This window comes from Lichenostomus cassidix, chromosome 4 (assembly GCF_008360975.1).
Source record: "Lichenostomus cassidix isolate B80296 chromosome 4, HeHo_3.0, whole genome shotgun sequence".
NCBI lineage: Eukaryota > Metazoa > Chordata > Aves > Passeriformes > Meliphagidae > Lichenostomus > Lichenostomus cassidix.
In genome coordinates this window covers 12,881,780-12,896,835 of record NC_139484.1, presented here as the reverse complement: position 1 = coordinate 12,896,835, position 15,056 = coordinate 12,881,780, and the positions used below count along the sequence as shown (strand labels likewise).

Sequence of the window (15,056 nt, the reverse complement as noted above, 5' to 3'; positions counted from 1 at the left end):
GATATAATTTGGGTTTGGTCAGCAGATTATGTGTTCTCAATAGCGACAAGCCCAGGGGACAGCAGTTCTAAAACAGATGCTTTTTTTTTTTTTTAAATTTTTTTTAGGTGTTATATTTTATGTTTGGATAGCTTGTTTAGATCTGACATCAGGGAATTATCTGCTTCTCATTTTACTTTGTTCCCACTCCTTTTGACAATAGATTTACACTTTTACCTTTTTGGTCTCATCATTCCTACCAGTGATATTTTAAAGACTACGTGGAAACTTACAATATTTTCTCCAGCAATCCTTAAAAATCCCAGACATATTCCACCTTTCAGTTTATTTAAGGTATCATAAGAAATCCTCATACTTTAATTTCAGTGGATTCATGTGGTGTGAGGCACTTTGTAGCTGGACAAACAGGTGTTGCAAGACTGGCCTCTTCGGGAAAGGTTAAAGTTCATGTCTCAGTTTATTTACTTTGGACCTGCCTTTTGTAGAGGTTTCAGCCAAAATTTTCCATCTATTGTGAGAAAGCAGCAGTGCTCTGAAGATCTTGTTACAGACCTCCATTACAGTCAGGCTCTGGCAGCTCTCCTTTGAGGAAAGTAAAGGAGAGCTCCCAGATTTTCTGGTCCACAACCCCAGGTCCCGTTGCAATTTCAGACTTCTCTAGTTAGAACAAAGTGAGCCAAGGCCTTTCTCTCTGCTCTACACACCCAGTGTGTGTTTGTGTCTGTTTTGGTTAGCCTTTATCTCCTGTGGTTACCCAGCTTGCTCCTGTTCAGCTATGCCTGTGTAGCTGCACTCTTCCCTGTTCATTCCCCGCTCTTCCCCATTCTTCCTTTTAACATCTATTCTCATTCCAATCTTAAGTCTTTTGGGGCTGCCACGTGTATCTCTATGGGAATCACTGTTTAGACATTGGCAGTGAAGCCACCAGTGACATCCATAGCGGATGCTGAGCTAAGCTACAAATCCCAGCAAATCTGGGAAGAGAGAGGAGAAGGTCACAAACACCAAAGCACTGCTTTACCCGTAAACTTGTGCGTCCAGCAAGGTGGGAAGATCATGTAGCCATGTCTTGGAATGATAAGGCAAATTCACAGCAGATGTCTTCACACTGTATTACTTGTGGATAAAAAATGAGGTGAGAATCAGTTTTCCTTTACCTCAGGCACATGATTAAAAGGAAGATCACTATAGTATGCCCCTTACATACTGAAAACTGAGAAATGAAAGTATTCTTTTAAACTGCGAAAGAAATATTTTAGTTTTCAAGTCTATTTTGTGATTTTTTTGGTGTTTGACTCATGCTTGTTTAAACTCTTGGATTTTTACAACAGAAACCTTCTCAATCTCCATGAGGGTTGAAAGAACATATGAAAGCAGCAAAAGATTTTTCCTAGTAATAATTCAAGCAAGGCTGCTATCCACTAGGAAAGTCATCCTATCTTTGCTTGTATTGCAATATTAGGCAATGAAAGTAACAGAGAGAATGAGCAGAAAAGGTTATTCACCCCACCAGTTTCTCTCTCTGGACATATTACAACAGACAAAGATGAAGTTCTTTGGATACCCAAACCCATATACCAATCAAAGTTAGTTCACTGAAACTGAGGAGTTCTTTTTTCATTTAAGTAATACTTGGGTTAAAATTTAAAAAAAAAAAAAAAAAAAGCAGCAATGCCAACTTCCCTTTGCCCTAAGAGGAAAGGATAAAGAGAGATCTGATCAAAAAGAGACTTACAACAATGGGACAAACTCGAGGAGACTCTGAGTGCAGCATTTTTTATCTGCTCTCTGGTGAAATCTTTTCTTCTGTTGCTTTTTACATGTTGAACCAAATAATGCCTCTGTTACCACTTTTTCTGCACAACAGCCAAAGTAACTTTGCAAATACACAACCAAGCAGGACTGCAGGCTTACTTGCAGTGTGTCTTTTACTGAAAAATACATTTTATTTATTATAACATTTGAGAAAAAAAACCAAAACAAACCCCAACATAATACAAATGCCAACTCATTCAGTTACAAACTTTGGTACTTGGCAGTTTCAGTCAGTCTGTTCTCCCGTGGCTGTGATGCACTGAAGTGTTCCCGGTGTGCAATTCCGAGAGCGACTCCGCTGTCCTTCAATCCCAGGCCCACGGCATCCTGCAGTGGGATCACTTTGGGTTTCAGCTATGCACTTGCCACGTTGTTGTCTCCATTGAGAGCAGCTCAAAGAGTCCATTTCTCTCCAGTTATACATCTTCTTTTTCTTAATTTTTCCTCCACAGGCAACAATCATCAGCACAATGCGTTCACAGCATTTTCCCCTTTGCCTTACAGCCCACCCCCTCTCATCAGACATAACACCCACATCCTCTAGACAATCATTATCCTTACTTCACATTTGCACTTTTAAATATCTTTACACTGATAACTAACCCACCCCTTTAAAAATGAGAGGAAAAAAGAAAGGGGTGGGGGACAAAAATGGAAGAAATTAAAAAAAAAAAAGAAATAGGTGAAAAAAAAGCACAAGCATTTTTGAAGTATGTGTTCTCAGGTAGCGACAAGTTAATGGCAATATAGCATAGGGAATGACACTTTGGCCATCAACACTAAAGAATAAAGGTAGCTTTGGATGCAGACAAGGGGGAAAAACACCCCACACAACCCATAAATACATTTCAAATCATTCACCAATTGATTCACCAAGGGTTAAATTTGTCTGAGTGAAACCAACCCTGTTGCAAAAGACCAGAGCAACATTCTGGGGCATCACTCCAGTCCCACTCCAACTTTTAATTGGATCCTGACCTAAAACGCGTGGACAGCTGGCTGGTGCATCCCTTGAACCCTGACAGCAGGGCTGGGAGGGAACTTGAGTGGCGCACAGGATTTTGCCCTGCTTTGCACATGGGGTGAATTTCAGCTGTAACATACTATGACTGCACCGTGAAACATATAATACTAGCAGCTTGTATAGAGCCCTGACATGGAGGGCTTGACTCTAATCCAAGATATGTGGTTACACATCACCCCATCCACTGGAGAAATTCACCACTGGCTATACATGGAGGAGCACCATATTACCAGAGTTCTTTTCTGGTGACCTTTTGTGGCATTAGCTGCTGGGTCCAGCTCGACTCAAGCCCAGAGCTTGGGTTCTATAAAGTGAAGAACACAGTGCTCAGGTCTGCAAGGCACTCAGCACTCTGGGATGAGTTCTGCAAAGTTTTGCATTGGTGTGTGAAGGAAAATATCCTTCCACTGAAGTCCCCAGGAATCTGCTTAGATATCTGAAGTTGGAGATGCATGTGAAGGCTTTGCTGGTCTGGGTCTGTGAAGTGAAGCACCTTGCAAAATTGACCCCTTGATGCAAACATGAGGTCTCTTTAGTAATAGACAATATCAAGTAAACACTATTTGACATTTGGATTGACACATTCCACTGAAGTTATCTCCCCTGAGAAAATAAATAGCTGTTGGTATTCTCTCTTTTCATAGTTTTCATCTCCACAGGCAGTGAAAAGAAGCCCTACAAATTTTTCCTCCAGAAAATACATGCTGAACTCCTGGGCACTTGTTGTCTATGCATTTTTTTTTCCTTTCAAGTACACCGGGTGAAACTGTAAACCTGAGGTTGTGTGTGCAAACCTATATCTTGTAAACCGCAACATGAAATTCCGCTCCGAGCACCGATATAGGAAAAGGTAGGACAGGAACATTTTTGAAGAGGGATGCTAGTATTATACTGTACCTCCTGCACACGTGTGTGTCACAGGGGACCACCTACTCTGGTACCTGCACTGTCCTGCAGTCCCAAGTACTGTTCTGTTTAACACTGACACTCTAATCACAACACCTACAGACTTATCAGTCGTGAGGAAGGCGGAGCAGCATTAATTTCCTTTAAGAGGCAGTCAGCCTGAATTCCAATGGGAAGTTAAAGCTTGTAACTGCAGACTGGACAGCTGAGGAGCACAGGGATTAGCCTTACACAATAAGTGCTCTAGCTGGGCAGGCCAAGCCCTCTAAAAGGGGTTAGAATATTTACTGGGTTTCCACAATGATGAAAATGAATGAGAAGATACATGAGAAATCACTCGCTATCTGCGTACTTGCAGTGCATTTCATCCTGAGGACAACTTCAATTTGCGCCTGTAAACAAATAAATTGCATTGAAATATAACCTGAGTTTTCTGTGTCTTGTGAGTTACTCAGGAAAATGAAAACCTGGGGCTTATTTTAAAAATGGGAAGCACTGAAACTTCCTTAACTGCAGGAAGTCTTTAGAACAGGTGGAGGAAAATCCTGCCTGTAGGCAAATGCTGAAGTTTAGACTTTTTGATTTTGCATTTAGATGTTAAAATACTAATCTGTTACCTCAAGAAAGCTTTATGTTATATAATTTATCATATATAATTTAGGTTTGCTCTTTGCTTCCCAAAGTGCTTCACTGAACCAAAATTTTGATCGGGGAACAGACTATTGTATTTTAGTTTTACTGTCATAATAGTAATTCTCTTTTGGTGAGGCAAACTAGTTGCTGGTAACAAAACAATCAGTTTAAGCAGAGTTGGACATATAAATCACTGCATTGTCAGTAATCTTACTTTATATTTTCTTGTATGAAAGATCAATATTTTCTTAGCAAATTGTAATTGTAGCCCTCGGATGAACCTGTCAAACAACAGCTAAAGAAATAACGACATAGTATTGAGGCTGTAACATTAAAAAATTCCTCTTACAGGGCATTGTTTTCAACAACGTTGCAATTTTAGGAAGAAGAGACTGCAGTCTTAAAGAAAAATAAATGCTGTTCTCTCCTCTAGAACCAGGATTTTAAAATATTACATTCACTCTCTGGTTCCCCAGTATTTAAGCGCTGTCATAATTAAGGCAACTTGTGATGTTCAACATAGTACAGAGGAGCAAACAAAAACCAAAAACAATCAAACGTGCTTTCTGACTTTTACACAGTTTGTTTTTAACCATGCCAAAAAAAAAAAAAACCCTAAAGATTAATTTAACACTGCAGCTCTCTTCGTCTGCAATTCCAAGTGAAAAGTACATAGTACAAAAAAACCATCTGATTGCAAATTGTGACCAAAACCTGAGTGGAAGACCTTGATTTACTGCAATAGGAGAGAGCAGAGGGCTTTGTTTTATTTTTCAAGAGCTGCAGGGCTGCACGGGATCATGACAACATATTCCAGGGACCTGAATGAAGCTGTGTGTTGACCCACAGTGAAACACTGCTGCATTTGCACCCTGCATTTTACAAACAGCTGTAGTGGCATTACTACCATTAGCTACCAGCACAGAGGCAATGCCTGAAGCCTGCAGACTGGCTTCAGTACAAAAACAGCTTTGCACAAAATAATGCAGTAATTTAGTGTTGCTCACATAATTAAATGTAGGCATACTCCAAAACAGAGGGGCATTTAGGAGAAAACAAGAAACTTACATGCTTGTTTTTGTATGATGAAGCAAAAAAATTGAGAAAACTGTAGAAGCAGTTTTTAGGATCAATGTTGAAGAGTTACCAAGTGTATTTCAAATTAAAGAAGCATAATTCTTCCTTATCCCTGTGGAAAAAACAAACAAAACCAGAAAAGCATCATTAGTATAGATTTTTAGAGAGCTGCCACAACAATGTGAACAATCTTTACTCCTCTATAGAAGTGCATAAATATCTCCTTTGCCATCACACTGCCCTTGCTACCCATTTCCTAAGCCACTGCCAACAATCAGACAACAGCACCCAACTTTTTAAACTGAGTCAGGCAGTGACAGGCAGCCCTGCTTTTATTGAGCAGAACCCATCCTTGCTGCTCAAGGTGTGGAACATGCCTTACAGCCCCACAGCTCCTGCCAGACTGGTCCTGGGGAGCTCCATGGACATAGGTGGGAACAGGGCACTGTGACCCATGCGGGATTTAAGTGATCCATCAGCTCGGTTCAAAACCTGGGGGCTTTCCTTACCAACACAGCATCCAGCATGGAATATGTCACGAAAAAGGAACAACCCATACCCACATGCTCTGAGATTTGTGAAGTTAAGATTTAAATACTGGCTCAGGAAATCATCCTGGGCAGAAGGAGTCATTAAGCTCACCATTAACTTATATTGGTATCAAGGCTAAGCATTATTGAAATGTCTCCTAAGTAGCCTCAGTTTTGAAGGTCACACTCATTTGCATTTGTAGACTGATTTACTAGATCAAATATTGAAGTCTATTTAGTTCTTGGAATATTCAGTATTTCCCACTAAAACTAGATAAATGCTTTACTAAATTCTCAGCAAAGGCATCAGCATAAGTAAATACTGTGTAATGCATATTACACTGTAAACTGACTTCTTGACTTAGTAATGTAGACATAATCCTGCTGAACAGGGAACAACTAAGACAAAGTTTAAAGGTATCAAGTTATGAGCCTTTAAAAATCATTTGTATGGCTATCCACACAAAATTAATTTTTAAAGGCAGGCATAGATTATCTGATAGCAGTTAGGAAGAAACCACAACAAATAGATATATTTGCATATGTATTCCCGCAACTATAAGGTGTTTATGCTCATGTTTAAACAGAACAATGAAAAATACCCTTCTAATATTGGCAGTACAACTTACTACAGTTGCTTTCTACTTTACTACCTTTTCTTTTCTCATTTATTTACCTAACACAAGGCAGCAACTCCCCAGAGTATAATGTGGGATAGATGTAAAAGTTAAAAATAGTTTTTCAGTCATTCATGCTGGGAATGAGCTCCTGTCAGGCAGTCCACTCACTACAGGTCAGTGTTGTCTGGGCTTGGATGCAAGTTTATTTGAACTAAAAATTAGCATAACTTTTTTCCCATATCAAGGAAGAAATGCCTCAATCAAGAATGTTGTTGCTAAAGCTCCCCCTCTGCTGTGAGTGAAGAGGAAGGAAAGAAGCAACCTTACCATATCTCTCAGAAACATGCACATATCTTCTACTATTTTCTGCATATCAAGAACTTAAGAATAGCTCAGAAACGGCAGTTTGGGTTGTGTCAGAATACAAATTGATGGGATCCATTTTATCCCAAAGGTTATGCAGAAAAGAGCACCAGATACAAAAGGAAGAGCTGGAAGAGCAGCAGATGTGCAGAGGATTTGGTGCCAACACCACCACGGGCATCACACCATTACCAAAGCTTCAAGTCACACTGACCTCCAAGAGGTGACAGAGACCAAGCTGGAGCACTCCTTGACACAGTGACACAGTTTGTGAATGAAGATGGGAAAGAAACAGAGCAAAGAAGGGATGAAGATAATATGTGCAGTGCAGAAAGGAATTCAGGAGTGGAAAGAGAATTCATTCAGCTCATTCTGCCTAGTGAAAAAAAGGGACCTGAAAGGGCAGTACCTTATTCAACTCTCACACTCAAAGGATGAAATCTGGCTCACTTTTAGGATCTGCACAGCATTGCTGCAATAAAATAAAAAAAAAAAATCTGGTTTGATGTAAAAGCAATTGGAATTTAAAAAGTTAACAACAGTTCACCCTTTGATTCACATGAAATTATACTGCTGTTTTTGTTAGGGGACTAACACCACCCCAAGCAAACAAATGATTTTCATTAGGAAGGGAATAACAAAGGAGATAGAGGAAAATAATGGAAAATGAAAGAAAAAGTAGATAATAAAAGAGAGAAGAAGAGGAAAAATTATCCACAGGGACATGGAAGTTTTGTAGGTGAATGAAAATAACAGGAAGAAAGCTATAGGTGTGATTCCCCTTGGTATATACCTAATTTTCCACTGAGAGATAAGATACATGAATAACCAAGGTCTAATGACAAGGTAAATATATCCTGCAGCATGCAGTTAGAATTATTCACTTTATGACTGTCAGAACATGTCAAGGAAAAAACTGCACACTGCATCCTTTGCACAGCAGCAGGACACCTGCCCCAGCAGGTCTGAGATGGCCCAGAGGGAGCATCCCTGTCTGTGTTAGGCAACATGCACCATGCCATGTTCCAAGATTAAAAGAATGGTAGAATTAAATGAAAGTCCTCATACTGCTGAATGGCCTTCTGTAACGAGTATGCACATTTTTGCATCACCAGTCTTTGGATAATCCTCTGGGAACTGGGGAGCAGGGCACACCAGGAAATATGATGGCTTTGGCTTTTAAAGTGATAAAAGAAGAGCTAGAGGTTTTTGTTTAAATAGCAACTGTTACAAATACATGTACTATATACATGTATACAAATACATGTAGTATATACCCCACCTTTTAAAAAATGTGAAGAAGTCTCTAATCTGAAATCTAATAAATTTCTTCTGCTAGCAGTCTCACTTCAGCCTCCAGACCAAATGGAATATAATCAACTACTTTTTGCCATTTTATCTAGATTCTCTATGAAGACTTTACTGAGAAGATGAACTCAAGTAGCACAGCAAAACTCAAACTGGCACATTGTCTGTCCTGACTAACCCATGAGGGCCAATGAAAACAACTTCATCAATAGCCAGAATCAAAGAATGGAACTTTCAAGATAAAATATTTACAAGCAGACAAGTTAGTGTATAAATCATATCAGTAAGGTTTTGTTCAACAAATAATCTACTATGCAGAAGTAGATGATGCAAACTTAAAAAAAGATTAAAGCAAATTAAAAAAAAGTTTAAAGCAAAAAAAAATAACCCAAGTGCTGGAAGACAAAATTTACCCTCAAACCTGCAACTGGACAAACCTCAGTGCAAACTGGAGACAAACCCAAACCTCTGACTGTTGCCACTCTTCCACTCTTTGCCTCTTCATAGACACGAAAAAACCAACTCTGTGAGTCTTTGGTAAGAGAGGATTTGGCAGCTCTGCCTAATTCTGCATGTGATAAAGATGAGCCATGAATTCTAGCACAAGAGGCAAAAGAAGCAGTGACACCAATCCTGAAGGCATTTTTGTAATATTTCAGGTCTTTTTAAATGAAATGTTATAGTTCCTTGGTTATTTTGCACAAGACATGTTGCACCACACCATTTCAATGCATGCCCAGGCCCGTGGCCTCCTCCTTGCTCCAGGACAGGTACTTGGTGCCCCTGTATATCCCTGCCTTTGGAGGCTGGCCCTGAGTTACAGCTCCAGGTAACTGCACACTGCCAGGACTATGGCACTCCAAGCTTGGAGTTGCTGTGTAAAACTGTGCTTTGCCCCTGAGCCTACTGGAGCCCTCCAGCAGCCCCGGCAGCTGTGGGCACCTCTGCCCCTGCCAGCAGCACCATGGCACCAGGACAGCACCCCAGGGACCACTCCATGCACCTCACCCCACTAAGAAGAAAGACCCAGAATAAGGGTTTGCTTCCATCAGAACCCTCTCCCACTCTTCTTGAGGTTGGGGAGAAACAGGTTCAGGGCAAAGAGAGAGGTACTCATCTCCCCTTGGGAGGGGGAAGTGAGAGATGAGACAAGAAGAGGATGTGCTGCTGTGGTGTAGGGGCTCTTTCATTGCAAGATGGGTCCAGATGATGGATCCAGAGATGCCCAACCACACTGCCATCCCTGGGAGCAAAGGGAGGTACCCCAGCCATAGGGCTGCAGAAATACAGTTTGTGTGACAAGCAGCTATGGTGTGCTTCTACTGAAACTCCCAAAAAAAGAAGTTATTTGCTCCAAGGAATACTGAACTGCTCCAACGGGTGTGCCTAACTTTCTATCTATATTTTAGGCCCTGGTGAGGGTCTGTCTGTGGACCTTCTCCCCGCTGAGGATAAGCTGTGGCAGTTGTCACTTGGCCATAAACCGGTCTGCCCTGACCCATCAGCGGTGACAGCCGTGCCCGACGGGCAGCACCACTCACCCGCGCTCTTCACCGGTGCTCCACCACGAAGCGCATGGTGGTGCCGTCGAAGGAGGGCGGCGCGACGATCCGCGGGCCGGTGGCCGGCGCCGTGATGCTGATGACCGGCTTGGCTTCGGCCGCCCCGTGCCGCGGCGCCGGCGGGCCCTTGCTGGTAGCCACGTAGTAGGGACTCTCCGCGAAAGCCGCCTCTGGCGCGGCGGGGCTGCCGGGCTCTGCCGGGGCGCTGGCATCGCTGCCCGGGTGGGACAGCGGGCGCTGCAGGGCGCCGGCGGGCAGCACGGTGGCGGCGGGCAGCAGCCCGGGGTACAGCATGTACGTGGCGCCATAGGCGCCGGCGTTGAGGGCGAGGGGCGAGAGAGGCAGCGGGACGGGAGCGACGGCCGGCTGCTGGGGCACCGGCACCTCCACGTACTGCCCGGTCTCGGGGTCGAAGAGGCGCCGCTTGAGGGGCTGCTGCACGGGCGTGTCCACCAGGTAGTACTGCCCGGTGCTCACGTCCAGCAGCACCTTGCGCTGCGTCTGCGGGAAGGGCTCGGCCGCTGTGGCCGCGGAGGGCACGGAGGGCGAGAAGCAGAGCAGCGGCGGCGGCGCGGCGCCGGGCAGGGCGGCGAAGGGCAGCGGCGGGCGGTACAGGGCGGCGGGCGGACCCTCGGCGGGCTGCGGAGCGGCGGTGGGGGGCTCCTCGGCGGGCGGGGATCCGGGCTGGGGCGGTCTGGGGCTGCCGGGGGGCTTGGCCGTGCCGAAGGGCTGCAGGCTGCACAGCGCCGCCGCGGCGGCCGCCGCCGACACCGGGCTGGGGCGGACGCCGCCACCCGCCGCCGCCGCCCCCGGGGACGGGGGAGAGCCGGGCTCGGCGGCGGCCTTCAGCGGCAGGGACAGATAGTTCCCGCAGTCGGGGCCGCGCTCCGCGTCGCCGCCGCCCGCGGGCAGCCGAGGGGAGCGCGGCGGTGCCGGACCCCGCGGGCCGCCCTCGGACGGGAGCTTGGCCGGAGCGGGGGCAGCGGCTCCTCCCGCCCCGCGGAGCGTGAGGAGGGCGCGGGGGGCGGCGGGCGGCTCGGTGCGGGGCGCCGGCGGGCCGCGCTGCCGCTGCCGGGCCAGGCTCTCGAAGGCGGCCGCCTTGGCCGAGACCTTGTCGGCGGCGCTGTTGGAGGAGCGGCGAGGCAGCCGCTCAGTGCCCTGCCCCTTGCCCGACGGCTCCTCCGCCTTGTCCGCCGGCGGCGGCGGGGGCGGAGCGGCAGCGGCAGCGGCAGCGGCGGGTCGGGACCCTGCGCCCCGCTCCTGGCTGGCGATGAGGGAGAGGACGTGGCTGTCGGTGATGGGCAAAGGGTCGCTCTTGCGCTTCCACTCGCGCTTGTTGAAGCTGTACAGCTCCTCCATGCTCCGCACCGCCGCCGTCAGCTTCTCCAGCGCGTTCTGCACCGGCGCCGTCTTGCTCTCCTCCCGCGGGTCCTCCTCCGGCCCCCGGCTCCTCTCGGCGGGCGGCGGCGGGGGCTGGTGCCGCCAGGGCGCGGAGGACTTGGAGACGATCTTGAGCACGGCCGGCTGGCGAGCATCGCTCTTGTTGGGAGCGATGGTGGCCACTGGCAGCCTGCCTGAGGTACGGTGCACCAGGACGGTGCCCTCCGGGGGGCAGGCCGGCGCTTTGCCCGCCGCCTTGGCTCCCGCCTCGGTGGGCTTGGTGCCGGCGTGGCCGACCGCCTGGCAGGTGATGACCACGGGGGAGAGGGACCGGGGGACACCGGCGATGACCAGCTGCTGCCGGGGCTTCTGCTCCGGGCCGCCTTGCTCGGAGGCGCCGCTGCCCTTGTCGCTGCTGTTATCTCCCGAGTCGGCGCTGTAGGAGCTTTTGATGAGTTTCCTCACGTCCCGCACCTGGTGGAGGATCCCCTGGGCTCTGTACTTGCTGTCCCTCACGTCGCGCACCAGGAACTGCGGCACTTTGTCGGGGCCGTCGCCGGCCCTGAGAGGCTTGAGCGGCTGTCCCCTGCCCTCCTCCGGCGGCCGGCCTGCGATCTGCGGCGTCAGCAGCTGGGCGATGCTGAAGGCGGCGTCCCGGGGCTGCTGCAGGCTGCCCAGGCTGATCTTGATCTCGGGGGCTTTGGGCTTGGCGGCGGGGGGCGAGGTGGCGGCGGCGCCGGCGGCGGGCGAGGAGACGGCGGCGGCCGCGGCGGAGCACTTGGTCGCCCGCTTGCCGGACTCCTTCTCCCGAGCGGTGTGCTGAATGGCGGGGACGAACAAGCGGGACATCTTGGTGGACTTGCCGGCAGAGATCTCACCCAGATCGGCTCGCCAGTCGTGCCTGGAAGAGAGTTTCAGCTTACCGACGGGCGCCCTCTCCTCCTTCCTTTCCGCCTCCCGCTCCTTCCAGGACCTGAAGGCGCTGTTCTGGCTGCGGAGGAAGGTGGCCTTGATGGCCTCCGAGGCGCTGCGCTTCACCTCGCACAGCTCCTCCGACAGCGCCCGGTCCAGGCTGCGGTTCCCCTCGCGGGGCGTCGACGCCTTGGAGGCCGGAGATCGACCCCCGCCGCCCTCGCCCGCATCCTCCGCCGGCGCAGCGGCGCAGTCCGAGCCGCCCTCCGAGTGCCGGGAGTTCTGCCGCTGCACGCCGCCCTCCCGCTGCCGCTCCCGGCCGCCGCTGCCGCCGGCGGGCTCCGGCTCCCGGCCCGCGCCCGGCCCGGTGTTGGACGTGTCGGTGATCTCGCCCCGCTCCATCTTGAACTCGTGCTCCAGCTGCATCTTCTTGGAGATGACGTTTTTGAGGAGGCTGGAGGCGAACCTGGACTTCTTGCTGGACCCCTTCCCGCCGCCCTCCGCCGCCGGCGGCTCCCCGGCCTCGGCGGCATCGCCGAGGTCCAGCAGGGTCACCACCCGGGAGCCCGCCCGCAGCCGCCGCGGCGTCTCGACGTGGGCGATCTCCCCGTCGAGCTTGCTGACCACGAACTCGAGGGCTTTGGTCTGCGAGCGGCCGGAGCGCAGCAGGCTGGGCTCGGCTCTCGGCCCCAGACTGCCACACTTGAGGTCCAGGTAGGTGGACCAGCGGTTGATGCCCAAGGCATTGTCGGACAGGGAGGCGGAGGAGGCGCGGGAGCCGGGGCGCAGGGTGTCGAAATAGGGGTACGCCAGGCTGCGGAAAGCCCTGGCCGTAAGGTTTCGCACCTCTTTGTCGGCATCGTCCAGCTCGCTGACGGCGCTGGAGGCGCCGCTCGAGTGCTCCCCTGCCCTGCCTGCCCCGCACCGCGTCTGCAGCCGCGCGGGGACCGCGATGAACTTTTTCGCGTGGTCGCGGACCGCATCCTGTTTAAAACTCGCACTGCGGTCGGCAGCCGCGGCGACACGGAGACTCATGTCGCCTTCATGCTTGGCAGCGTAAACAGTGTTTTGCTTTCCGTGCACGTTGCTAGACTCATTTATAGCCCGGGAAGCGGCTTTGATTGATAGGAGAAGCTGGGCGCCCGGGCTCCCGCCGGGCCGGCCGGGCTGCTTGGACCGGCTTTCCCCCGAGCTGGCGCGCTTGTCCCCGCCGGGGGTGTCGTGTTCGGAGGTAAGGCTGACGATCTCGGTGCTGCTGGTGTTGTCGATGCTGTCCGTCTGGTTGTTAGGGTCGCTGGTGGTCGTGCTAAGGTAGCAGCTATTCTCCTCCTCCTCCGTCAGCGTGTCCCCCGGGGTCTCGTCGCTCCCGAAGGAGGCGTAGTCAACGAAGGAGTAGATCACGTTGTTATCCTCGAAGTCCCAGCGGGCGGCCAGCCCCGCATCGAAGTCCATGTCGTGGTCCACCTCGCTCAGCTGGATCTCCTGCGTGCTGATATAGTGCGCCTCGTCGCGGCCGCCGCCGGGAGGGGTGTCCGGGGGGGCGCCGGGGGGAGTCGCCTTGCGCCCCGCGACCTCATCCTCCACTTCGCTTTCGTAGCCGAAGGAGGACGAGGAGGTTTTGCCTTCCGTCGACACCGGGTCGCTCATTGCGGGAAAGTCGTCCGCCTTGGTCACGGGCGAAGGGCAGGAGGAGGAGGAGGACTCCGGGCAGCCCCCCGTCTCCGGCGTCCCGCCGCTCCCCGCCGCTTCCACGGAGCCGGGGCCGCTGTCAGCCCCGCATTCCGCCGCCGCCGGGGAAGGAGGGCGATCCCGCCCCTGGTCCAAGGATGCTGGCCCCGCTTCCTCCCCCGGGGGTCCGCCGCTCGCCGAGTCGCCATCCCTTGTCCCACCAGCTCCGCTGTCCGGTGCAGGACCGGCCGCTCCCTCCGCGCCGCCGGCCGGGGCCAGTTCGGGCTTCTGGCTGCTCTCCTCCGGCCTCCGCGGCGAGCCGCGGATCTCCACGTACGCCGCTTCCTCCTCCTCCCTGGCGGCCGCCTCCGGGCTGGGGTTCGGGCTGGGGCCCCGTTCTGCCGCCGCGCCCTCCGGGCCGGCTCGGGGGCTGGCGGGCCGCTGGCCGGGCGCGTCCATGCCGGGGCCGTCGGGGCGCGGCAGTGGCCCGAGGGGGCGGGCAGGCACGTGCCGGCGGGGACGGGGGGGCAGCGGCCGCCCACGCCCTGCCCTCCCCTCCCCTCCCGTCTCCTCCCCTCCTCCGCCCGGCGCGCCGGCTCCCGGCCCGGGCGAGCATCGCCGCCGGGGGGCGGAGGGGTCGGGCCGGGCTCAGCTCCCCCCGGAGCCCCGCCGTCCGGCCACCGCGGGGGGAGCTGGACCTGCACATCCCGGGACGGGCCCAGGTTCCTCCGGGTTTTTTGAGATGGGCTTCAGTTGGGTGGCTCCAGGCGCGGACTATACATAGAGCAGGCGTCACTAAGGCCGGTCGAACGGAATCCTATTTTAAACGTCTGTGTTCGCCGGAATAAAGGCGCCCGGACACCCATTGGAAGGGGAGAGCCGCCCGTGCCTGCAGAGATGCTGCCGCTGCCCAGCTCCCCGGGGAGCCTGGCTGGAGGAGACAACTCCCAGCTCACCGGCTGAGCACGCAGCTTGTCTACAGCAAGTGCAGCCTCGTCCCACAGGCACCAACGGCTAAATAGCTATTTTCTTCCTTAAACTATCCCCCTGCACCCTGTGTCCCCACTCGCGGGAGGTGTGTTGCACAGGGACACCCTGTGGATGCCCGGCCCTGCACCTTTGCAGTATTCCAGAGAGCCACCATTCGGGGCACCCAAGCTGCCTCTTTCCAAGAAATGCCGGTTTAGACACAACCAGCACCTGAGACCTATTAATAGGCATTTCTGTGGCATGCCTGACCTTTGGTGGCTCAGAGCTT

General features: G+C 51.7%; 1 protein-coding gene and 1 long non-coding RNA gene across 2 annotated transcripts; both read right to left on the bottom strand.

The window, feature by feature from the left end:
- Positions 1-1,910: 1,910 nt before the first annotated feature.
- On the bottom strand, positions 1,911-8,084 carry LOC146437902 (uncharacterized). The gene is made up of 2 exons (XR_014851588.1): positions 5,447-8,084; positions 1,911-4,137 (listed from the first exon to the last, which is right to left on the bottom strand). It is a non-coding gene; the product is annotated as an uncharacterized LOC146437902 (long non-coding RNA).
- Positions 8,085-9,114: 1,030 nt separating this feature from the next.
- On the bottom strand, positions 9,115-14,363 carry C4H4orf54 (chromosome 4 C4orf54 homolog). Its single transcript, XM_085057948.1, has one exon. The coding sequence runs from the start codon at positions 14,255-14,257 to the stop codon at positions 9,827-9,829; it is 4,431 nt and encodes a 1,476-aa protein (XP_084914074.1). The 5' UTR covers positions 14,258-14,363; the 3' UTR covers positions 9,115-9,826.
- Between the last annotated feature and the right edge of the window lie 693 nt (positions 14,364-15,056).